The sequence below is a fragment of the Diorhabda sublineata genome, chromosome 8, assembly GCF_026230105.1.
Source record: "Diorhabda sublineata isolate icDioSubl1.1 chromosome 8, icDioSubl1.1, whole genome shotgun sequence".
In the NCBI taxonomy this organism is placed as follows: domain Eukaryota; kingdom Metazoa; phylum Arthropoda; class Insecta; order Coleoptera; family Chrysomelidae; genus Diorhabda; species Diorhabda sublineata.
In genome coordinates this window covers 3,137,264-3,165,200 of record NC_079481.1, presented here as the reverse complement: position 1 = coordinate 3,165,200, position 27,937 = coordinate 3,137,264, and the positions used below count along the sequence as shown (strand labels likewise).

The following is a 27,937-nucleotide window of genomic DNA, read 5'->3' as shown; positions in this document are numbered from 1 at the left end:
GAAACAATATAAATTATTCATGTACGCTTATCGCGGAAGCCACTAAATAAAACAATTCCTTATAATCCATATCACGTCACGCGCATTGTGATCTATCTTATTGTAGTCAAATCTTTTTGTTTCGGTTAATGTTGCCTTATTATTTTAACCCTTTCGCTCCCAATTGTTTTTTTGCGAGTAATTATGGTACTCAACAGCTTAATGGACTATTCAACACTCAAATGATATGGAAAAATTGTTGATTTATTATTTATTTCAAGGCGGTGGCTAGGGGGACACATAGATCCCAGTGGAAACTTTGTGCGGAACATATTTAAACCAGTGGTATTCATTATAATTTTGTTCACAACAAATTTTTATGTAAGAAAACTAAAAAAACAATTTTTGCACAAAAGACTATTGCAAGCTAAGCAGAAGGTTGTTGTGCGTTTTTCTCTCTTATTTTTTGCACAACTGTGACATCTCCTACGAGTTGGTCCTTCACTTGGAAGATGATTCCCAACATTTAATAACCCTTTGGATGATTTTGATGGTCTGCCGTATTGGTGTTTTCTAACAATGTTGGCATATTTTGGAGCCTCCGATATCATTGATTCCGCTAGTAGAACCAGAAAATCCAGGAAAGAAATTTTCTTATGATGTGTTTCTCTCCAAATAATCCATACATTTACCGCACTGGTCATAAGCAAACGGTAAAAAACTTTTTCCCACCACTTCAAAGACTTACGATCCATGTCATAAATACCATTTAACTGGTCAGAAAGATCAACATCCCCCATGAACCTATTGTAATGTGCCACAATTTCAGGACAAGGAGTTTCCTTTTTATTGCTTCTCATGTATCTTTCCATAAAACCGCCATAGTACCAAATTGATTATGGACAAATTCAGCTTCACCCCTGTTTCTTTTCTTTTTTTCGAATTTAGGCATGTTTCTGCGATTGCCAATCACTGTGCCAACACAAGCAAATGGAGAGTTGTTTATTAGTTTCGTCGACGTGAAAAAACGATCAAAACATACCTCTGGATCTCTTATTGAAGACGAAAGCTTCGTGACGACTGATTCTCCAAGAGTGGATTCGGTATCTCTGTTGTATCCTTTCCACAATAAATATTGCAATCATATGTGTAGTCTGTTTTGGAATCACAGCGCTTTGTAGGTTTCAAAAGGAGGTACTGTTTCAGAGAACTCCTGCCCTTGAACTTAGCTATGGCTTCATCAATACTATGCAAAGTGCTCTCACTCCCTGCTTTTTTTGAAATATTTCTTACAAACAATCAACCACTGGTTCAATGTAGTACAGTTTAGCCGAAGTACATCTTTGAGGACAAAAGTTGGAACCTATTTCTGGATATGGCCTGTTTGATTGCAGTGTTTCCCATTGAAGAATAGACCAATCATGCTGGAATGTTGGAACTCTATAATTATCTCGTGCTGATCGGTTAGAACAGCCTTTTGCTTTTTATCTTTATTGAGTATATTCAATCTTTCATTGGTTTGTTGTTCAATCTATAAAAAAAGACTTTTTGAAAACATCTTGAGAAATACATCAAGCTCAGTTGATCCGCTGTTCAGATCAGCCGTAATGCTGCATTGTTTAGCACTACGGACATTCTTTCTTGGAGTGAATTGCGTGTGTAGTTTCTTCCAAGTGTTCGAAGAAACAAATGGGGAGGCAGTTTGTACCTCATTATCTGAACTGATATTCTCTAGTTCTTCAATGTTTTCAGATTCTCCTCCTGAATTCTCAGCAGAAGAACCAAGATGATTTGCTCCTGGAAATTCTGTACACACATCCGACTCCCCATTAATTGTGACTCGTCAGGTTCAAATTCTGAACCGCTATCTTCATAAGGGTCGTCAATATCAGACAAATTTTCAACCATATACTGTAATTCAGCGAAAAATAAACTCAAAATTACCAATGGGACAAAAATATCCCAAAAAACATAACCAATGGGACGTATGTGTCCCAAAACAAAATTATTATTTTCTTGTGACCTACTGAATGGAGTTTGCAGCTAACAGGTGGCGATTTTATTTCTGGATATACTATATTTCTTACCTGGACATTATTTGAAAACAATTACAGCGACAAATCACGTTTATTCGTAGATTCGGTTGTAAACTACCAGCGGGACTTATTCGATTCAGTTTAGCACGTTCCCTCTAGTAATTTTTGAATATGTGGCGGGACGTATATGACCCAATGGGAGTGAAAGGGTTAAGTTTCAATTATTATTAATCAATTGATACGGTGTCATACAAACTCAGGTATTCGAAGCTTTGGTACATACTTGTAAGGTATCTGATTAGAAACTAAAAAAAGTAAAAAAAAAATGATCAAAGCTCCAATATCGATCAATTGAAGACGCATATTGATATTTATTGTACACGTGTAATAAACGAAACACGAGACGAAAGTATCTAATGACCAAATATATATTATTACATTTGATTGAAGCAGAAATGGTAATAAGAGCAATTAATGAGTTGTGATAGATCAATTTATAGGACACGAACACTACGTACGGATAATAGGGAATAACTAAATACCTAGTAAATAGTAATTAGAGATATATTGATTGGTTGGAACAAAACACGGTTTGCCGCCCTCTAAATTGGCCATTCGGTTATGGCTCTAAATCTACGACCAGCTTTTTGTCGTGACTGTGTTATATACTCAAATTGTTATATTTTATACTTCTAGGAGGTTTAATTACGAAACTAAACGGAAGAATAGCATGGCATAATCGGCCAAAGGTTGTCATTTTGTTATTTGAGTTCAATATTCTTGTCTTTATTTAGAAACACAATGGTAAGTATAGAAATTCTTATTAATTTTATTGTCCATTCCCCTCATGCAATTTTGAATATGACTTTTTAAAGTTAGATTGAAATGAAAGAAAATCTACTTAAATGTTGTTACGCTTTGAGCAAAAAATTTCCCAGGGGGAACTTGGGGGAAACTTGAAGAAAAGTAGCTACATCCTCATCATTACAGATGCCTTCTGAGAACTCTACGATCTACCCGTTATACATTACAAGAAAGGACAGCCCTTAATCAAAACTGTTTGAAATATATTTTCTTTACAAAGGAGACCACCTCTACGCGACAATATCAACACTCATTTAAAGTTGATGCTTGGGCATGAACAAATTAATAGGTTCATATTACTCATGGAAATTTGAATGGTGATATTTTTCTCGATTTTTTAAACAATTATTCTAAATATCAGAAGATTTAATGCAATGCTGAACGAATGAATATCTTCATTTTATATGGAAATCCACCGCACTTAATCGAAGGACTTAATTGGTTCAGTAACCATCTTCTGATTTGTGGAATTGGTAGAGGTGCAGAGGTGCAGAGGTATTCCGTATTCATTCACCTTCTTGGTCATGCGATTATAATCTTTGTGACTACACAGTCTCTAGTTAAGTAATAAGTCTATGCTACAGAGATAAATTCATTTCAACAATTGGAAGACAGAATTTAACGCCACTCTAATGACTAGAAGGTTAATGGATACTTTAGAAAAAAGATGAAGCTGTGTATTCGTAAATACTTATTCAAAATGATTATTATTTTATGTTTTTGTTATTTATGTTAATTATCTTCTTATGTCTTTAAGTTCAAATAATAACATTATGATTTTATAATTTTATTTTATTAAACTTTACCAAATGAATCCAACATTTATTTTCTAAGAAATTTCCAACTATGTTGACTTATCGGCCAAAACAATTCGTTTGGGGTATTTTAAGAAAGGAATTGATGTTGATAGGTATATATTTCACGTTTTTTATAGTATATACCTATACCAAACAGGTTCATTTGAAAACGATTTGTAAAATGTTTTCTGGGAAAATGATAATTAGGTACATTTCGCAAGATGGTAATAAAAGACTAAAATATGAGGTATACTTAAATGATTATTGACAAGGTTCAGTTTAAGGAAAAGTTCTATAAAAGAAAATTCCCAATACACAACTTCATTTCTGCCTCAGTGTTTGTCACAGAAACGTTTACAAAACTTTAGTGAATATTCAATATGTCGACCTTTGAAAACTATACTCCAATACAAGTGGATGTTTAAGTGGTCCAAATTTCTTGGTCAGGAAGACCAAATAATCCTTTACATCGATGAAGATTACAAGTATGCAATCCGCAGGAAAGTCCACTCATTTTACTTTGAAAAGAAAATTCTTACTATTGATAAAATTTTGGCGTCCTTATTGGAAGACGGATGGCCACCAATCAGCAGAAAGAAGCTTTGGAAGATTCTACATGAACTAAATTTTTGTTGAGAAAAATACTAATTCAAAATTCATTCATTCATACATACTTTAAATATGTTACAGGCAATATTTGTAGACTGTTGTATATAATATAGTAATGTGTAGTTTATTATATTTTTTGTATTTTTATTTTTCATACTTACATGTATATACTCGTATTTGTAAATCATTAAATAAAAATAACTGTATATATTAAAGAGTAATAATAATGTTTTATTAATTACGAAAAACCCATTGCAACGGCTATGATGGTAAGGGTCTTCTACTTTTGGGGAGATTCAGAGGTTGGTGTGAAAGTATTAAAAAAGAGACAGAAATAAAGATATCCTTCAATTTTGGAAAGAAAAGGATGGCCATTCGGATTATCCAGGTAACTGCTTACATTTTAGTACGGTCAATTATGGGGAAATATTTCTCAGTCCAGTTACTTATTTATCTTTGGTATATTTAAATATTCCAAATTTTGACCATAAAGCTAACTAAAAATTACAGTTTTTTGCATTTATAATGAACATTTATTACTCTACGCTCTTTCCAAATAGATTATAGTTTCTAATTTTTCTACCAGGACGCGATGTCACATATCTTGAAAAATTCTGTATATTTATTGTAATTCATGTTGTGAAGAGAATGTTATTAATATGAGCTAATAAAATAAAATATATGGAGCATGTGAATGTAATAAATCCAACTGAAAAATCACTTACTGCCTTTTTTCATACTCATTTATTGATAAGAAAACTTTTGTCACTAAGGTATAGCAAATATTTTTTTGAAATGAATTAAATATTTTTGTAAAAAAGGATATTTTGGTAATTTTGCACGAAAACGGCAACTTCATAAGATATATTGATAGAATAACCTCATAACGTAGGTGGCGATAACCAACTATCATTTTGGTTTATGTTATCAACTTGTGATTCAATTAAGGTAGAGCTAATAGTAAATAGGTAGAGGGATCTATGTAATCACGATTATAACCTAGAAATTGATACCAACCCAGTAGTTCTACGCGTGAAACTTGATAATATCTGATTAAATGTAATACTCTGATTTATCACCATTGTAATTACATCTTGTTTTTCAGTTTCTCACTATAGAGTTATTTAGATATTACCTAATTTCAATAAAAAATCGAAATTCGGCTGAGAGGTCGAAAATATTCTATAATCAGATTCAATTGTCTCTTCTAATTGAAAATTATGTTTTAAAGCAAGTAAACAAATTTGAAGTTCCGACCTATTTCGTCTTGTTCAAATACTTGTCTTGTTACTAGAAGTCTTTATTGGGGAGAAACACAATTCCTGAAGTTTGTATCCCTAGTTCGTAGTTTTGTCGTTAACTTGCAAAATGTCACCTTCTTCATTCGATAGAAAAATTTAAATTTCTGGTCGTCCAAGTTCAAAGTCAAATTTTTTATTTTTCTGTCAGAGAGGATGAACCCAAAAGTGTTTTCTCTTCTTCTGCTGATTTTTAGCATTTAGGTTAGCAAGCTGTACAAATAAAAGAGCATCTTCATCCTCTGAGGACATTCTGGACACAACTGATAAATCGGTGACACCATACGTTGTTTGCCACTGCAGTGCGCATTAAATGATGGCATAGTGAAAACCAGTTTAAATTAACAATTTTTAATCGTTTGTTTCCCATTGAAGTTTTTGATCAAAATTCGAACTTTTCTTGTTGAATCCTTGAATCAGAGTATACGTGCAGATTTCTAATAATAAAAAGAGGAAAATTTCACGAAAAATGACATTTAACTGATGAAAATTCAAATCGATGAAATCCCTTATATTCATTACCATATAACACAAATAATTTGTATTATAATTAACTGTATTTTCATTTCAAAATGTTCCATAATATTCTAAATTGATATTGAATCAATAAAAATATCCTAAAATAAATGGTTACTGTAGCGTATAACTTCAGCGCTTGCGACTTAAGCTGTCCTGTGATTGATTGATGCTATTTAGAAAATTGTAAACTGAACAACGAATTATTCATTCATCATCGGTAACGATAAGCAAAATATTTATTGATTGTTTTACATAGTAATATCAACTACAAGAAGTTGAAGTTTCTGAAAGTGGTAAATGCATATTCGGGATAAATATGTTTTAAGAAATACTTTCCTATCATAGATAGTTTTCTCATTTCTTTATATGTTCACTTTCAAAATCTCTAGTATCATTATTCATCTCAATATTCAGAAAATAGATTAAAAATTACGATGAAAAAATAATATATCATGAAATATCAAAAAAATATATCTTGTGGGCCAAGTGCGTCGTTCATATCGCCGAAGAAAACTCGTGAGGTTAAGAAAAGAAAACTTGATCTTATTTACGTAAGTTTAACCTCGTAGAAAAAGTTTGGTCGTTAGTAAAAAACTGGGTAGCGGCACACAACATTTAGGCGGATGCAAAGGCGCTTGCTAGGCAAAAATTTACGGTTATGACGGCACAGAAATGTAGTAATATTTGTAGACGTGCGTTTGTGCTATGTTATGACGCCCTAGATAATTTTAAATTTACTGTGAATATGGGGTCCACGGAAGAAAGTGAAGGCAGCGAGAATTTGTCTAAGGATGATGATGATCTAGATCTATTTACTTTCTGCGATTTATATCTTTCTTCCCAATTGATTCTGGGTTGTGTATAATTAGTCCTTTTGATCGTTTAGTTGCTTTCCAGAGTCAATAATCCGCATTTTTATCATAAGTAGATTCACTCGGGTATTCAACCATCCTAACCGTGAAATTCTCGAATCTTCATGCAGAAAATTTAGCAGTAAAAATTGTGATTAGGTTGCAATCCCAAGAGCTCTGAAAGAGTGCGCGGTATGGGCATGAAGCTATACGTCAGACGCCAGAAGCACCTTTTTGTAGCGACGGGCCAAGAACTCTAGAGCTCAGCCCCCTAGCCACAATATTTCAAGCAGAGTTATATGAAATTTGGGCACGAACTAGAACCATCATAGACAAAAGTACTGGAATGAACGTCGCTATATATGATACGACAGCGACCAACTCTCGGAACGGATATTATCACCTCTGAAGTGGTACAGAACTGTCGAGCATCTTGAAACGTTGTGGACGAATAATTATGTCAAGCTTGTGTGGGTTCCTAGATATATGGTGGTGTGTAGACAGGTAAGTGAAAAGAGCTGTCAAGAATTTAAAACTGGTTTTACCAATTCCCGTATCCGATGGTTCCATTAAAATTCTAATGGACAGAAGAGCTGGCGACATTTTTCTAAGCCTTCCAAGGTACTGGAGGACAGTTAATTCCAACTCGATCCTCTAAAACTGATATGAAACTCAAATATAGTTTTGATTATCTGACACGACTGCAGCGTAGTCTGCCGGAATTCTATGGAAAACGTTGTCGAACATCAACAACAATTTGAAAATAATTGATTATCTAGTTGATCGAATTGTGAATCTAAACTATTCTCGAACCGAAATCGGTCCAGCCGTTTAGAAGGAGTTCAATTACAAACACACGCATAGAAGATTTATATATATAAAGAAAAATACTGTCTCTCACGTACATTTTTATACGACGTTATTTCCGATATTTATATTATATGTAGATTTAAATCATAATTTTATTACTATTAGATGTATTGATGTTCACTCACAAGAATACTCCCAAAGAGAAACAGAATCTCAATCAATGAAATATAAATATCCGAAAAAATAAATCTATTAAGATATAATTTTAATGACATCTAGAGTGATGTATATTTTTGCTTTTCGCCCATTATTAATAGAAAGTGAGTGAAAAATAAAACAAATTTCCAATTTTCTAAAAAGCATCGATCAATTACCCAATTTGACGGTATTACAACCCACATTCATTTTCAGAAAATGGAGTGAAGTTGTCGGCAACACTTAACATTTATTTTAGGATCTTTTCATCGATCTAATACTTAGAATAGTAAATTCACAGGGATTTCTATTATAGAATATATGTGAAGTTAGAAAAAGTGCTACCGAGGGAATATTATAGAATAAAATTAGAAATTATCTGAACCATACGGTAATCTATGATCCAAGTTATTCTTATATGCATAACCATTACAAATTAATCCTCAAATCTTTGACATGAATTTAATGTATAGGTAAAAATCGTCAAATTTTACAAAACGCTGATAAAGGTTCTTTAGTTATTGGAAAGCTTGTCCACAATATACGCTACGCTGATAATACTCTTCTTATAGCCACCTTGTTTGAATAATCAGAAAGGCTCATAAATCGTCTTGTTATAATCTGACAGATTTACGGCTTTAATACAAAGACTAAATATATGGTGGCAACAAAACGAAAAATGTACCTCAAGTAGAAATCACGGTTAATAACGTACGAATAGACCAATTAGAAAAACGTCACCTGGGAATCATAATAAAAAATAAATGGGATCCTACCGTGGAGATACGAGCAGAAATAGCTAACACTTCATCTGCGTATGAGGATAAACCGAAGTTATGTCTTTTTTGAGCTCTTATGAAACGCAAAGACCCTCAGAAAAAATATTCTTAGTCTTGAGGGTTAGAGATGTGAGTTTATCATCTATTTTAACATGAAAGATGATTAATAACGGCCACGTCACGTGAAGAAGTATATAAAGGGTGTAACCTCAAAAAAATTATGTAGAGTTTTAAACGATATATTCTTACTATTATTTCGAAAATAATGCACAATCTGAAAGAAAATAAGCCAAGAGGACCCTGAAAAGTGGCCCTAAATGAAGATTAGTTCATTATCTACAAGAATAGATATTTTTTTCATAAATTAAACTTCATTTGAAAAGGAAAATCTATAGATTTTGAACTGTAACTTGAGCTCCATTGGATTTTTCTGAAATATAGCAGAAACTGGTCAAATTGTTTTCACACTTTTACCAATTTTTAGAAATTTGCCCTTTATTTCAATATGAATTGTCATTTATTGGCATATTTGTAGATGATAGGTCCTTGAAAGCTGTTGAATCGACCAAGGAAGGTTGCTTGAGGTGTTTTGTTGCCAACCCAATATAAAGTCCCTTTATATAGATACGGACATTTCTTCCAATGCCTGTTTCCTCTTGGCTCTTGATGTTTTCACTTTCATAACTTATTAAATATGAATATGACATTCCAAACTTTCCATTTATGTATATAACTCTAATGTTTGAATTCGTAGAAGTGTATTTATTAACTAACAAATATTCTGTGGTTCGAAACTCTTCAGCTTTTACAGATTATTTGAGTTTCTCTCTGGCATTTAATTTAGAAAACGTAGAGTGCTGAAAGTGGAACAAATATTTGAGTTTTTTTCTTGCCTCATTTTCATTCAAGGGCATTTACTGGAACAATTTTCTAATCTTGATTGTTTCGCCAATATTCCATGTAGGATCATGGCAGCGAACGGTTTTTTAAAAATAATAGCTTCACTTGAGGCCTGAGCAGCCTGATAACAGCTAGAAAATCATAATTTTGGAAAAAGAAACTCCCTAAACGTTCAGCAGGATTGGAAGTGTAAAAAGAGGAAAATTGGTTAATTAGAAATTTTCAATTAATTTTCCAAAAACCTTCGCGTGAAAATTTGACTAAATTCTGCGACAATTTCTTAGTTCTATCCCCATGTTATTACACTTGAAATGAGCTCAACTATCTATTCTAATCACTTATCTTGAGGCAAAAATCGACATTAACAACCCCAATAATTGTTGAGAATTCGACCATGCCAGAGGCCCAAACATATTTCGTAAAGAAGGGAACCTATTAGCTAGCAGTATCATGTATAATGTGTCTTACATATGAAGTAACAGCTGACAGCATATAAGAAATGTGATGACTTCGCGGAAACGCAGAAGATAATAAAAACTGTATTTCTTTTAATAATTCATTCTTTGTTCTAACGTTGCTTAATAAACATATATTGTAATTATAATTTTTGATATCTAATCCTATATTTGAAATTCCGTTAATTATTTCATCAATATCGCTCATGAAAATAATTTAAAATTAATGTTTATAATAAGAAATTTATTCGCAATGAACAAAATTTAACTATCTTTACCAAAATCCTTATACAGAGAGGTTTGGAAAGGTAAAAAGGAAAAGGCACTTACAGATTGTTCGTCGATTCCTGCTCCTTTTTCTTGATTAGACGCACTTAAGGTGTAGAAACTCCAAGGTCCCGAATTTCCCTTCCGGCACAATGCGAAACTGTTCACTTCCGAAACCCGTGCGTATCCTATTGACTGCGCCAATTATATATTAAAACTTCGAATTTGGGTTTTTAAAAACAAAAATTACAATTACAATATATGTTTATTAAGCAACGTTAGAACAAAGAATGAATTATTAAAAGAAATACAGTTTTTATTATCTTCTGCGTTTCCGCAAAATCATCACATTTCTTATATGCTGTCAGCTGTTACTTCATATGTAACTCGCTCCACGTGATTTGACTATCAAAATAACGAATGTTTCAATCTCTGTTTTTGACAAAAATATTGCGAATAAAATCAATACAACTTTGATAGAATCGATCTCCATTTTTTACCTAAAAGAAAATTCTGTAAATGTCATATTTTTGGAGACTTCGGTGAAAAACGAATTTTTCTATCTTTATGGTTATTTTTCAGTAGCCTCCTCGACCTTTTCTCCCAGAATATTTTCGAATTCCAAAGTACCGGTCGAGCTATACCAATCAAAACTTTGCACATATTGGTCAATTCATTGAAATTTATCTACTGGACTACAAGAAAAGTGAGTTTTCTATCTTTTTATCTATTCTGTTATGCAGTGGTGATAAAAGCCAATAAATGCACAATAATATAATTTCAAATAGTAGAAAAATTAATGAATATATGTCGATGTACATTGACGCAATGTTCGAACCTTTGTAAAAAGAAGTTGGGAGTGCAATTTCCGGAGAACTTAATGACTGTTCTGAAACGGAAATTTGAGTGAGAAAAACTATAAAAAGTTTCCGATCTTAACCGGAAGAAGTCAACACTTACCAGTATAAACTGGGAAATATATTTGGGCATTCGTTCAGAGATTCTCACTAAAAGTTGGTTGACTAATCCGAAGAGGCAAAGATGGTTTCGTAGACCGGAAACGTGGTTGTGACCATTTTTTTTTTGAGGGATAGTCATGGGATTGTGTTCATCGGCTATCTTATCTTCAAAAAGGTAACGAAATAATAGGAGAGTATTACGCATAATTTCTGTTTTAGACCAAGAGAGAAATTGCAAAATAGCGACGGTATTTAATTAAAAAAGGTTCGTTGATCGCCATAGCTAAAACTCCACAAATTTCACACAAAATTTACCAGGTATAACCACAAGGGACTTTGTCTAATTCCTTATCTCGAAGGTCCACTTGCAAAAGAGTAAAGTTGGAAACAATGTATAAACTTATGGAGAAAAATTTCATGTTTCTTTGTTAGTTCGGAAACTTTACAAACAATCCTCGTATGAAAATATCATCGTTACCTCTGTATTATCTATCGTTTATTGAATATACTTTTCTTCTTTGATGGGCACAGACTTGGTTGTTATTCAATACAAACTTTTGTAACATATAAATCGAAATTCAAATTTTCCATGTGAGGTTAAACAATTTTTTTCCTCTCTACTAAAATTTGGGATCCAGCACAAGACAGAAACAATAATACCCGCATATTTCGCGAACTCAAAGTTCTTTTGTGGACCCTTTTTACTTCTTTATGTTTCCTAAAGGTGTTGAAAGATAATTCAATTCAAAAACCTCACTACAATTTTTCACGTGTCAAATTATCCTTAGTTTAAATCAATTTTAATTTTGGGGTTCTCGGTTCAATTTCAGTCCAAATTTATAATCGATTTCAATGTTGAAATTGAACTTTTGTCCTAATTCAAGCTACTGAACAAATGATTCCTATATATGTATAACTAATAACACAGGGCAGTTTTTATATAGAAGTTTAGACAAAATTTGTATGAATTTCATATTTATTATGTTTTACTTTATTTGAAATTCGAAGAATGCTTTAAAGTTTATCTCGCAGTGGATGCTATTCGATATAAATAGCCGAAAAACATGTCTAGCCCGTAGAGCAAAAACAAACCGAATGATTTTTATTTTTGTTTGAAAAAAATTCAAAAAGCCAATGGGTGAATTTTGGAAAATACTTATTTTGCTTATTTAAAAATCAAATTAGTAGATCAAGATAAATATCGGACACCACACATTGTTTGAAAGGTATTTAAATAAAATTTGAGACATTGAGCCAAAGCATACCAAACATATATTGAACCGAAACAATATTAAAACAGCTATCAGCTATATATATACACGGTGATTCATTAAGAATGTCCAATCTCTGAACTGTAGATTCTAGACCTCAAAATATGATGAGTCTGCTCAACATGCCTTATGCAAAAATTGCTAGTTTCCGAGATTTTTTACGTTTTCACAATTTCTCTTCGAAAATTGACAATTTTACGTTTTTTGGCACGAAGAATCATAGTTTGCACTCTAATTTAATACTATTTAATAATATATGAATTGTAGAAGTCTATATTAGGAGCCGTTTTTTATTGGGAACGTGGCAAGGAAACACCAAAGTGGACTAACTTTAATATATTTTCCGAGCTTTCGAATATTTATGTATAAGTTTGATTATTATCATTTGATTACAACGTTAATTAGTAAAAAGGAGAGTTCTCGGAAAGGAGTGATCACTTATTAATTTGCAGTTTTAAATGTTATCTTTTATCTACACATTAAAGATTCTTATAGAATTTGCTACTACAAGTTTCTGAAGGCTAATTTGATTTAAACTTCTACCATTAAACTTACTTACTTTTATATTATTAAAAAAGTTACAATGGAAATATATAGCATATGAAAGTTTGAGAAAAAATGAGTTTTGAGTAATCTTATACAGGTTTTGATTTGCTTAATTTCAAGTATGAATTTTCTCTTACCGTCCGAAATAAAAGGTATTAAAGTTATAAATCATTTACAACTAAGCCACTTGTTTTTCCAGATTCTAATGGAAAGCCTCAAACATTGTATGTCTTCAATTTATTTCGAACACGCCTTCAATTTTTCATTGTTTTTCATAGTATTTCCATTTCAATTTGCATCTATGAACAATTGATGATAATGTCATAGATCCAAGGTTTGAATGAAAAATGAACAACTTTTTTGCTTCATATATAGAAAAAGAGTTGGCCCCAACTTGATTTAAGTAACTAGTGTGTATATGTCTTTTCTCTTGATTCTTTATGACTAATTTTGAATTGTGTAAAATGGAAACAGCAAAGCCAAAATTAAAAGTGACGTCTTCTGAGATTCATAAAATATGTGTTACTGTAAAACAATTTCCTTCATGCAAAATGAAGAACAGTTTTATAAACTCCAATTATCTGAAATTATGTTTTGGAAACATGTGGGTTTTGATATTGTTAATAAAATGGTTCCTAAGTCAACACCAGTGTGCCTTCAGGAACAGGGAAAAGTTAACAGAGACCACAAAGGATGTTTTGTCTTACGGAATATATATATTTATATAATTATAGAATAAACAATTCCATAAAGCATACTTTATAAATCGCTCATAGTGTGTGCTGATTTTCGGAAAAAATCGACTGGATTTCAAACGCGGAGTCCCCATATTGAATCAACTATCATATCATAGCTTTCGTTAGTTTTATTTGTGTCTGAAAACAGAAAAATTGAAGAAACACTCTAAATATTTTCAATTACACATTGCGTTATTCTTTATTAATGATTTGTTTCGATTTGTAGATATTTGGGGTGATAAACGTGTTAACTTTAATTTCGGATTGAATTATGAATAAAAAATTGAGGAAAACGACAAAAATTAAGATTTCAGGAACGTGTCAGCAGGCTTTTAAAAACTGTGTACTTTGCTGTATGAAGTTTATTTTGATTTAGTATCTTTAGGGTTTTCGAACATGGAAAACTTCCACTTGTATACTGACAGATAATTATCTGTTGAAGTTTGAGAGACAACGCATCGTCTTACCTTTTTAGCTATATGTGGAATCTACAGGTGAAATGTTTTTGAAAATATTTGTACGGGAGTTATCCGAACACCTAGCTTTAAAATTTAAACTTCATATAAATAGTTACATATTCAATTCATCCGATGATTTCCAAGATGCACTAATTGCTCTTTGATGTGGTTGACCTCCCATCATAATGACTAGATCTGGCTTCCACCGACTTTTTCCGTTTTCCTAACCTTGAAGATTCACTTTCTGGAGAGAGATTTTTATCAGATGTAGACGTTAGCGCAAACGTAAACGCTTATTTTGACGAGAAACTGAGTTTATAAACATAAAAAAGATGTCTAAATCGACACATAAAAATGATAATGGAATAAAATGTTTTTCTTTTTTATTGGATTCGAAAACTTTCCATACAACCTACGTATATTCATTAGCTACATAACAAGGAATAATTATAAATAGAAAAAAATTGTTGGAATACATTGTTCAGCTACATATTGTTTGTTATTTACGAAGAATAGATAATAACAGTGATTTGCAAAAAGTAACTGCCGTCCAATACTTGATACTTCTCATTTTTCGAAAAAACTATCAACACAAAATTCCTTTGATACTTGCCTGAACGTTTTCTATAATTTATGGTGCTTCTGTCATAGGACTGCCATAACAATCTAATTTTAGATCTATCAAAATCAAGTAAGAGGGTTTATTAAGAAATGTTTGTTGTGTATTGAAGAATTATCATTTTTCAATTTCGGTAGATGATAGATATACAATGAAATGTAATTTATGAGTATGAAGTACACAATAAAAATAATTTAAATATCATATTCCACGATAGGAATATCTAGTAAAGTCTGCAATGAGTTCAAATTGGTCAACAAACTTTATTGAAATTATGTAGATCGGCACAATCCATCAGGAATAATAATAAAAACTTCAAAGGTTACAAACACTTTCAAAAAATAGTGGTTGGTTTTTCGCTTGTATAAAGTTACTTAAAGTGAATTAAATAATACTCCTAATTTTTTCAACAGTCGCATTTATGATAATTAAAACAGTTTTTTAGATTATTTTAGGTTATAAATACTCTTTGATTTTTTATTGTTAAAAGCATAAGAGTAATTTATAACTACCACCACTTCCGTACCTATCAACTCACGAACAACTGTAAATTCAATCCCTCTACTCCAAAATACCACCCTGTCGTTGACCTTTCCACTTTCTTTGCCTTCTTCTCCCCCTTGAATAAAGAATATTCCCATAGTAGATACCTCACTAACCATCTACAACACGAATCCCCTAGCGTTCTTGTAGAGAAAGCATTCTTGGAAATTCTGCATAAAGAATCCTTCGACCTAATTCTCTATACGGATGCCTCCAAAGTTGAATCAGGTGTGGGTTGCGCAGACACTACAAACCACGAACTCATAAGTTCTTTCCGCTTATCCTCGACGTGTAGTGTTCACACTGGTGAACTATACAGTATCCTTCAAGCTTTCAAATATATTTCACCGTCCATCCAACAGTCCAAAACGTTCATACATCTACCAAACTCTCATGGCTCTTGATATAACAGTCTCTCTCATCTGGCTACCATCGCACACTGGAATTGCTGGAAAGGAACGTGCCGATCGCCATGCCAAAGAAGCCACAAAGAATTATCCTGGAATCCCAGTACAGCTGGGCAATGATCCGAAGATTAACTTCAACTCCTCATTAAAAAATCTTGGCGCGATACATGGAGCAAAAGTACTGCTGCATTACATCACTTCCACCCATCTACTTCTCACATTTCCCTAAACTTTTTGAATGGGAGAGAAACTGTGACAATAAGAAGACTCCGCATCAACCATACAAAACAAGTCGTACTGTCTGCCGAACTTTTCAAGTTCCTGTGACTGTTAAGCACATCCTCACCGACTGCCGAGAATATTCTACCGCATATCAACAGTTTGATATGAAAACCAACCTCAAAGAGACACGGAAATAAGGAAAATCGTGTTTTTTAAAGCCACCAAGCTGTATAAGAAAATATAATTTAATGTATGCATTGTAATAGATTTTGTAACAGTCTTGTATTTAACTTATGATTGTTTTTGTGTGTCAATGACTAGCGCTGTCGAGGCACGTTAAACTGAAATAAAAAAAATTATAAGGAAGTTATGTGTGTACTTACGAGTTCCATCAAATCTAGTAGCTATAGTATCCAAAAACGTGTTTTGGGGAGCGAGCAGCCCCTTTCGCGCTGGCATGGAGCTAATGGTTCTTCAATTACACCCTAGAATAATAAGTTTAACAGTCACAAATTCTGCTTTTTTTGAATAAAATTTCAAAAATAATTTATTGAATAGGGTTATCAACATATCGATAAAAGTATGTGTTGTCTGTGGTTTGATTAAACATATTTTCTTTCCAAATATATACGTTGTAATGTGCTTTAGTATCGTTAATTATTCATAGCATTTGAAAATCAAATTTGTATTCATATTTGATTCATATTACAGAGATTACATTGAATGAGGATATTCACTTGTAATTTAGGGGTATCGGAAGGGAAAGTCCAATAATGTGATATTTGTAAAGAACTAGCTGGGGTATGTGTTATTAAAATAGATGTAACTTGAAACGAGTTTATTCAGGCGAGAATATTACTGAATAAAAAAGGAACAGATCTTTTTATCTCAAGTTATAAAGTAGTAGAAGGAGTCCAACTAATTAGTTTACTTTCAAAAGCCTTTTATCTCTTGGAGATCAAAAGTAAGAAGATGGTAAGCCAAGATTTGTTATAAACACCGAAATTACAAATATAAGTAATCCTACTTTTTTAATTACATGAAAATTTCATTGTTATGAGAGAAATTATTGTCTTTCTTAAATTTGTGCTCTTTTAGGGGATGAGCTTCAGTGCGGTAGAATTTATTAGGGTGTTGTCAAACCAACAATAAACTGTTTCACTATCTTGAAAAATATTGTGCTAATATAAAAAGATAATCAAATATTCTTTCTTCAAATCTTCTTGTATGAACACTGACTATGGTTTCGTTAAGTTTCCGGTCAGTGGGAAGCCTTGTATATATACAAAGTCTATTCATACTCTTCTGGTTTCCTCAGGCTTTGCTTGAGAAATAATCGCCTGCATAAGACGATAAACTTCAGTATTCGTTGTAACACCCTGGTGAAAAACGATGTCTTGGTAGTACAAAATATAATTAGCACCCATCACTGCAAATATAAAACTGAAAAATCATTGGTGTTGTAGTAGCCTGACAATATACCTGAAAGATTATAGTACATGTCCACGCTGTGTGAGAAATTCAACATTGTTTTCAATTACTTTGTAATTTTTATTATTTCTCATCAAATTTAGAAAAAGGTGACCTGGTCTCTAGGATAGGTAGAAAACTAAGTATCACATAACTTCTTTAAGATAGAACTATTAACAAAAATTTCAAGTGAACCTTAACATCATCATATTTCAAATCAAACAGGTACTCTAGTTAAAACTCGATACCTTGTACCGTTCTCAGAATATTTTATTTGGAAATAATGAAGTAATACCCAATGTTGGTATTGAGTAATGATGATGTTATGTATTATGTGAATGTGAAAATTTTTTGACGCTTAAACGAGATTTCACCGATAAAAAGTAGTCAACAATAATCAGTATAATAGTACTATTTTATTAGAAATAAAATTCACTAACTGCTTGCTGAAAATATAATGCCTTTTTTGTTTCTATTATACACATTTAAATGTTAAATTGTGTAAGGACGCGGAATTTCCACTACAAATATTTATGTACATCTCCCATTCAATGTGTGCTTTGTGACAGAAAGGATCCAAATTTTTGGTAGCGTTTTATCCTTGTAGTCCTAACGATGTAATGTGACAGGGCTTGGGTGATGATATACGAGTAAGTACACGTGTATTTGTTGGCATCATCTTTCAGTTAAATAAGAAATTTTCGGTGTTATAATAAATTTATTTAACATTTTCTGGTGTACGTAGTTTATATTCGGAATTTCTACACAAATTATCCAGAGTATCCCCAATTTATTTTATCTCCACAGGAAGTAGATTATTTTATGTTATTTTGAATATTTGGACAACAATTATACAGCTTTAACCAATTATGCACATGCCGTTCTAAGAAGTAAGCACTACAAGATGGTTTTGATAAATTTCAGTATGAAATTTGTTAAAAATTTGTTAGTTTATTTCGTGAAGTTTGTAACTGTGTGTAGCTTGCAATTTTGACTGAGTACTTGATAAATTGATTTCACTCTCATGCGTCTAGATTACACATACACCAACCTAAATATATTCTACAGATATTTGTTTGTAGTATGTAGTATCAAGTATTTTAATCTTAGCAAATAAATTTAGTTAGTGACTTTTTTCGATCGCTCGCGTGCACCACACATGAACTGGTTGTCCGCCAGGTCGTTTTGTGAAGAGAAATGCGTTAATATACCGATTGTCCATAATTGCTGTGGTGATCGCAACTTTTTTTATATGAAACTAATTATTCACTTAGCGTTTTAAGTTTGCTACTGTAGTAAAAATTGCCACGAGCGTGCTGTCTTGGTGGATGTTCTACTGAAGAAAGGACAAAAATATCTTTATTCCATTGTCCGAAATATGAAATTAATATATATATATATATATAATCAAAATCCTTTCTACCATATATTATGGTGTTGGGAGGCATTTTCCTTTTATCCATGTACGAATTTCCACAATTCTTTTTTGTTTTTTGCTTTTTTTCGCATCATTCCATGGAATTAATATTAGGTAATATTAATAAAGATTTATGTTGTTTCAAATTTTGTGTAATTTTATGTTCCTATGACTATCTACAAGTTAAGTTGTTACTTATATTTCTAGATGTCAACCTTGGAAACAGGACTTGCATTTTTACGCCAATGTTAAAAAACTTAATCGAGTAGATTTTAATGTTATGGGTGAAGAATCAGATCAAGGTTCAATTTTAGCAAATTGGTTAGTAAACTTCAAACAAAAAGCTAGTGGACTTTGCCCTAAATTTACCGTCGAGCGTATTTGGATTCTTCAGTCACTCTTGCAGCTGCCTCATATACTCATAAATAAATTTCTATCGATAAAATCCGAAATTAAATTAAAAATCTGTTAATTTTAATGAAGGAAATTTTTAAAACATTATTGAATTCATCTGTTTACGAATTCCGTGTTTGCCTGTTGTAAAAATTTCTTGCTAACTTGGGTAATTCTTATTGTTAATTTTCATAATTATAAATTATTACTTTTTGTATTGAACTTTTTGCCTAACATACAACTTAATATTTTCCCGTTTTATTGTCGTGTCGACACTCTTTTGAAAGCACGACTTCAATCATTTCGACGAGAGTGTCTGTGAGTCTCTTCTTGTCTTGTTAATATTCGGTGTTAGCGGTTACAACCCTCTCCTTGTAATTACAGGCCATTAGGGATATTGATATTGACAAAAAAGTTGATGAACATCACGTTCTTTGTAACAGAAGTAATTCGAATATTCGTTGAGGTATTAGCCAGAAAAGTAGTTCTTTTCTCCAAAGATCAACAAACTTCATAGAGAATTGATAACCCTCATTTTTATTTATACATATTTTTCTTATCACGATAAAAATCACCAACAGATCCTTGGAAAACTCTACAGGCTCTACAGTATCATCTATTCTAGCAGATTATGTGAATGATTCTATTTTGGAATATGTAATTTGTGTCGGCTCTTACTTATTTCGTACTTTTGAAAAGTAAAATAGTAACTAGTGCATGATTAACAAATTCTGAAAGATGCAGAGTTTTGGCAGACGTTTCAACGCAAAAACAATGTTTTAAATCTGATATTCTGAACCAATTACTTTTATTGCAAGTCTCAAGAAAATAATCTTGTAACGGTTCAAAGGAAATGTATGAGTATTCCCTGTTTGAAATTCAAAATAAGTCGTTTGAAACCCTTAACCCTGAGTTCTGTTGGCCGATCTGCATAGGGTGTAAACCAATTTGTGTCGGCTCTTACTTATTTCGTACTTTTGAAAAGTAAAATAGTAAATAGTGCATGATTTACAAATTCTGAAAGATGCAGAGTTTTGGCAGACGTTTCAACGCAAAAACAATGTTTTAAATCTGCTATTCTGAATCAATTACTTTTATTGCAAGTCTCAAGAAACTAATCATGTAACGGTTTAAAGGAAATGTATGAGTATTCCCTGTTTGAAATTCAAAATAAGTCATTTGAAACCCTTAACCCTGAGTTCTGTTGGCCGATCTGCATAGGGTGTAAACCAATTTGTGTCGGCTCTTACTTATTTCGAACTTTTGAAAAGTAAAATAGTAACTAGTGCATGATTTACAAATTCTGAAAGATGCAGAGTTTTGGCAGACGTTTCAACGCAAAAACAATGTTTTAAATCTGCTATTCTGAATCAATTACTTTTATTGCAAGTCTCAAGAAACTAATCTTGTAACGGTTCAAAGGAAATGTATGAGTATTCCCTGTTTGAAATTTAAAATAAGTCGTTTGAAATCCTTAACCCCCTGACTTCTTTTGGCCGATCTGCATAGGGTGTAAACCAATTTGTGTCGGCACTTACTTATTTCGTACTTTTGAAAAGTAAAATAGTAAATAGTGCATGATTTACAAATTCTGAAAGATGCAGAGTTTTGGCAGACGTTTCAACGCAAAAACAATGTTTTAAATCTGCTATTCTGAATCAATTACTTTTATTGCAAGTCTCAAGAAACTAATCTTGTAACGGTTCAAAGGAAATGTATGAGTATTCCCTGTTTGAAATTCAAAATAAGTCGTTTGAAACCCTTAACCCTGAGTTCTGTTGGCCGATCTGCATAGGGTGTAAACCAATTTGTGTCGGCTCTTACTTATTTCGTACTTTTGAAAAGTAAAATAGTAAATAGTGCATGATTAACAAATTCTGAAAGATGCAGAGTTTTGGCAGACGTTTCAACGCAAAAACAATGTTTTAAATCTGCTATTCTGAATCAATTACTTTTATTGCAAGTCTCAAGAAACTAATCTTGTAACGGTTCAAAGGAAATGTATGAGTATTCCCTGTTTGAAATTCAAAATAAGTCGTTTGAAACCCTTAACCCTGAGTTCTGTTGGCCGATCTGCATAGGGTGTAAACCAATTTGTGTCGGCTCTTACTTATTTCGTACTTTTGAAAAGTAAAATAGTAAATAGTGCATGATTTACAAATTCTGAAAGATGCAGAGTTTTGGCAGACGTTTCAACGCAAAAACAATGTTTTAAATCTGATATTCTGAATCAATTACTTTTATTGCAAGTCTCAAGAAACTAATCATGTAACGGTTTAAAGGAAATGTATGAGTATTCCCTGTTTGAAATTCAAAATAAGTCATTTGAAACCCTTAACCCTGAGTTCTGTTGGCCGATCTGCATAGGGTGTAAACCAATTTGTGTCGGCTCTTACTTATTTCGAACTTTTGAAAAGTAAAATAGTAACTAGTGCATGATTTACAAATTCTGAAAGATGCAGAGTTTTGGCAGACGTTTCAACGCAAAAACAATGTTTTAAATCTGCTATTCTGAATCAATTACTTTTATTGCAAGTCTCAAGAAACTAATCTTGTAACGGTTCAAAGGAAATGTATGAGTATTCCCTGTTTGAAATTTAAAATAAGTCGTTTGAAATCCTTAACCCCCTGACTTCTTTTGGCCGATCTGCATAGGGTGTAAACCAATTTGTGTCGGCACTTACTTATTTCGTACTTTTGAAAAGTAAAATAGTAAATAGTGCATGATTTACAAATTCTGAAAGATGCAGAGTTTTGGCAGACGTTTCAACGCAAAAACAATGTTTTAAATCTGCTATTCTGAATCAATTACTTTTATTGCAAGTCTCAAGAAACTAATCTTGTAACGGTTCAAAGGAAATGTATGAGTATTCCCTGTTTGAAATTCAAAATAAGTCGTTTGAAACCCTTAACCCTGAGTTCTGTTGGCCGATCTGCATAGGGTGTAAACCAATTTGTGTCGGCTCTTACTTATTTCGTACTTTTGAAAAGTAAAATAGTAAATAGTGCATGATTAACAAATTCTGAAAGATGCAGAGTTTTGGCAGACGTTTCAACGCAAAAACAATGTTTTAAATCTGATATTCTGAACCAATTACTTTTATTGCAAGTCTCAAGAAACTAATCTTGTAACGGTTCAAAGGAAATGTATGAGTATTCCCTGTTTGAAATTTAAAATAAGTCGTTTGAAATCCTTAACCCCCTGACTTCTTTTGGCCGATCTGCATAGGGTGTAAACCAATTTGTGTCGGCACTTACTTATTTCGTACTTTTGAAAAGTAAAATAGTAAATAGTGCATGATTTACAAATTCTGAAAGATGCAGAGTTTTGGCAGACGTTTCAACGCAAAAACAATGTTTTAAATCTGCTATTCTGAATCAATTACTTTTATTGCAAGTCTCAAGAAACTAATCTTGTAACGGTTCAAAGGAAATGTATGAGTATTCCCTGTTTGAAATTCAAAATAAGTCGTTTGAAACCCTTAACCCTGAGTTCTGTTGGCCGATCTGCATAGGGTGTAAACCAATTTGTGTCGGCTCTTACTTATTTCGTACTTTTGAAAAGTAAAATAGTAAATAGTGCATGATTAACAAATTCTGAAAGATGCAGAGTTTTGGCAGACGTTTCAACGCAAAAACAATGTTTTAAATCTGCTATTCTGAATCAATTACTTTTATTGCAAGTCTCAAGAAACTAATCTTGTAACGGTTCAAAGGAAATGTATGAGTATTCCCTGTTTGAAATTTAAAATAAGTCGTTTGAAATCCTTAACCCCCTGACTTCTTTTGGCCGATCTGCATAGGGTGTAAACCAATTTGTGTCGGCTCTTACTTATTTCGTACTTTTGAAAAGTAAAATAGTAAATAGTGCATGATTTACAAATTCTGAAAGATGCAGAGTTTTGGCAGACGTTTCAACGCAAAAACAATGTTTTAAATCTGCTATTCTGAATCAATTACTTTTATTGCAAGTCTCAAGAAACTAATCTTGTAACGGTTCAAAGGAAATGTATGAGTATTCCCTGTTTGAAATTCAAAATAATTCGTTTGAAACCCTTAACCCTGAGTTCTGTTGGCCGATCTGCATAGGGTGTAAACCAATTTGTGTCGGCTCTTACTTATTTCGTACTTTTGAAAAGTAAAATAGTAAATAGTGCATGATTAACAAATTCTGAAAGACGCAGAGCTTCCTCAATTAATTAATGTTAGTAATTCAAAAATCAATATTCAAATTAACACGTGACATAAATATGGAGTTTGTTGATTCTATATATTCAACATTTTTTGATTGATTATTTAATCGAGAATTGCGGTATCTCCATTGTCTATTAAAATATGAAATATCATACTTATAATTCCAAAAGCAATGTTCAAAGTAGACATACCTAAATATTATGATCGTTTTGGGAGAGAGTGATGTCAACGGAGAAGTGGAATATTTAGCTTCCTCGTTTTGTTTGTATCGTCTTTGAGTAATAAAATCGCTATAAAATAACGATTGGTGTATTCACCTCTCTCATAATAGTATACATCAAAGATTTTAATATCGTATACTTATTCTGAAGCGATACAAACAACTTTAAAGTCAATCAATGTTAAACGATCATCATATTTCAATTGCACGTCCTGAAAATTAACAGAAGTTGATTCTTAATTGAATAAATACGTTGAATTGTAACTCATTTTCATTGACGTCTGCAGACAGTGTAGTAAAATTCGCAAAACGAAATAAATTCAAATAAAACTAAATAAAGACAAACAAAATAATCGATGTGTGTCATAGCGAAATACGATATTACCAGAATTAGAAATCTCTTTCGGATAAACGCAAATACTTATGTAAACATTCGTTCAAAAGGGCCTAAATTAATTGTTTCTTGTATCGCCGATTCAAGTTCATTTCAGTCGGAGACAATTATGGAATGTAAATGAAGCTGAAAATGGGTTAGTTGACGTCTCTTGACGTTGCATATTTACCAAGGAACTTGAAAATACTTGAGGAATTAATTTTTAAGTGAAGTGACTTTTGCTGGTGCAGCTTAGCGCAACAAAATATCGAATAATTATAATCTCTGTGTTAAAACAGACGTACATTCTTGCATAAATTCTCAAGTAGCTGATGTCTACACGTACGTTAAAGGTACCAATATAATGAAATTAAGGGATCGCCAACAGTCCCATTTGTTGAATAAAATTTGCTCGAGGTCAAGTTTCACAAAAATTATTTTCATACAAACTGTATCATGTATCTAAATATCTGAAAAAAATAATCCTCGCACTTCTTATATGAATACACCATTTCTGAGGAAAGACAGTTTTCAAATTTGCTGTATCATCTGTAATATTTATGACTATAATGCTTATGTACATCAAAATATAGCTCGGCGAAGCTGGAAAACTGTCATCAACTTCTCCCAACAAGAATTATTGTCTCTAAATGAAAATATCGACCCATAAATTCTGCGGGAACTTGCAACACTCAGTGCACTAAAAGGAAGAGTCTTTTACAATGATAACTCATTTTTGTTTGCAAAAAAATTGTATATTGTAATGAAATAAGAAGGTATTCATAATTTAGGTTCCATCTAAGGTTCCAAGTATCACAACTCTGTTGATAGATAGTAAGTGAATACCTTAGTGTACAGGGAAAATAAAATTTTTTGAGCAATAAAGATATCATAACCATTTTCATCAATTTTTTTTTTAATTTTATTTTATATCATGTACGGTAATATGTCACGATTGGCGCCCAATATTTTTTCCTTCTTCTTCTCAGTGAATAGACGCCAGACGTCGTCAAACATAACAATTTGGTGCCCAACGTGGGGCCACAATAGTCAAACATAACAAGAGACAATAAGCGAAACCAAAACAACACAATAGATTTTTAGAAAAACCATCGATTATAAAATGGAGACGAGATAAACTCACAGAAAAAGCCTCAGTACAATAACCAAAATCCACAATATTGAAGAGGTAACTCACGTAAAGAAGAAAATGGACAAAAAGAAATGAGTTATAAAATAGAAAAAGGACATTGATAAATGAGTCGTAAGATTAAGAACGTTAAGGAATTAACGATGCGATGAAAAACTTGCGAGAGAAATATAGAAGAGGAAACAAAAGGAAATATGGTTGAGAAAGAAGATTTGGAACAAATTAAAATTGAAATGAGAAACTTGAAGGCAGAAATGAGGACATAATTAGAAAATATCAATAAAGAATTTGAAAAGGAATTCAAGAAACCAAATTGAGACAAAACGTACATCAGGTATCATGTCCAATTGTACGGATGATACTTGAAGATGACCAAAAGGACATCAGAATGGAATTAAATAATATTACTAAGGGAATAAGAATAAAATTAAGCAAGAATATTATTACCAAAAGCAAAATAAATGAAAATTTTAATAGAAATAGAGATTATTTCAGGGGAAACTTTATAACTTTAATTATTTGGAAGACACATATTATTATGAGTATATTAACTATAATAATGATAGTTTTAATCAAAATTATAACGAAATTTTCAATAACCAAAAGCAGTAGAGATGGAGATAACAGAACTTTTGCAAATAAACGAACTTTTATTGATAATGTCGATACGAAGATAATTACAATAGAAGAATCTACCATATTTGTACTGGCATCCTAAAATTCGAAGGAAGATTACCAAGAAAGCAAAATAAAGAAGAAGACAGGACCTGAAAAAAACCTTCATTATTTTTCATTCCTAGATATGGAGGAGCTACATCTTGAAAAATCCAGACGACTTATTTAAAACGTAAAAGATTATAAATACTTAATCAGCATTTATTTCAATATAAATAGGAATTGTTGGAAATACCATTTTAATGAGTTTTATTAATTCAATCGTTTGATTTTATTCCTATCCAGGTTTTGAATTAGGACTGTGTAATCTTCCACCAATTTTTCTATGCTTTTATATCTGTAATTCAATTCCCTCGAGATTTGTCTTTTTATTTTGACCTATTTCCTCTATCTGATCATTCTATCGGTTTCCTGGTCTTACTCTTTGTATGATACCATTATTTTCTTTGCCACAATTTGTTTGCACATTGTCCACAATGATATTTTATTCATTTTTTTTAACTTATGATTTTTGCTCCGTTATTTTTCTCATGTTTAAGTTTCAGATTCAGCCCTATTTTGTTTTTTTTTTATAATATGTCTTTCAATTTTATTTCCATCGGTTTTTGGGAAAACACAATGCAGCTACGCGTTTATTTGAATCTGGGGAAAACTTAGTCAGACTGAAGTAATATAAATAACATGTAATTTTTATTCGGTATACAACTTTGCATCTTTATTTTCATTGTCTGATAATTCTCCGAGGAAACGGAATATGCAATATGTCATATGGTTTGAATTGCATCCAATATTACGTTATGAATAATAAAACTTCCCCCTACTTTTGTTTGAGAAAAATAATATTCTCAAATTCCACTTGCACGAGTTTTAGATTGACTTATTTCTCTTCTATTTGATCTAATGTTAGAGGAAAATGAGAGGTCTCATTGTGACGTCGTTTCATGTTTGGAATATGAATATATTCAAACGTATTGAAATCACGTGTAACAAAGTTTGCAAGTTCATTTTCTCAATTCATGGATTTGATTTGTTTGCAATGGTATCTATTGTATGATGTTAGTCTATGTGTTGGGTGCTCGCCAATTCAGACATCGATATATTTACAAGTTTGTCCAACAAACTTCCTGTTACAACCATTGCAGCTAAAATTTGACTCTCTTTCCAGATAAATTTATCAACCTACAAAAGGCAAATGCATAAAGGAAATATCTCAAAATGTGAAACTTTAGCCCCGTAAAACTTGATTCTACCTGGTCCACTTTAACACCATAGCGCAACCCCGTTGATTTAATAAAAACTGATATAGTGAAATATTCCATAAAATTCATTGAGATCAATACACTTTTGCATGAGTTTTGACCAATTGTTGAAGCTTTGTTTCCATTCAGATTGAGACACCTCCAGTCGCTTCTTCAGGTGTAGAAAAACGTTAAAACGTTGGCCTTACAATTTATTTTTGATCTGCGGGAATAAGATGAACTTTCAGCCAAATCGGTTAATTAATTAGAAATTGTGTAACCAACGTGATTTTATCTTTAAAATGCAGTAAAATGTGGAATTTTCAACAAAACAATTGAACGTACAATATCAAAATATGTGTTTCACATTTTGAAATTCGCGATCTTTTTTGCAGCTTATGTAAAATAATTGTTTATACGTCTTTTTGTAAATGTAAATATTTTTTTGAGTAGATTCATATTGAAACAAAAATTCAATGAAAGTTTCTATGGGAATAGTGGGGCTCTCTAATAAAAAAATAAACATTGAGTATTTTCATTTACTTAACGGTATGTTATCAATTATCGATCTATTCTAATGAAAAAAAAATGTTTACATGCTTCCACTTTCTTCGAAATATTTCTGTTAAGGCCACGGATTTGGAGAATGAAATATGTATTTGTAAATTCTAAACACTTCAATATAG

The 27,937-nt window shown here is 32.0% G+C and overlaps 1 protein-coding gene across 4 annotated transcripts in view; it reads right to left on the bottom strand.

The window, feature by feature from the left end:
- LOC130447935 (potassium voltage-gated channel subfamily H member 8-like) overlaps positions 1 to 27,937 on the bottom strand; it is a 103,761-nt gene that overhangs the window by 53,825 nt on the left and 21,999 nt on the right. For all 4 annotated transcript variants that reach the window (XM_056784991.1, XM_056784993.1, XM_056784992.1 and 1 more), the window contains exon 2: positions 16,505 to 16,606. In XM_056784991.1, coding sequence (XP_056640969.1) covers positions 16,505 to 16,580 — 76 coding nt within the window. In that variant the 5' untranslated portion in view covers positions 16,581 to 16,606. The remainder of the gene's footprint in view (positions 1 to 16,504; positions 16,607 to 27,937) is intronic.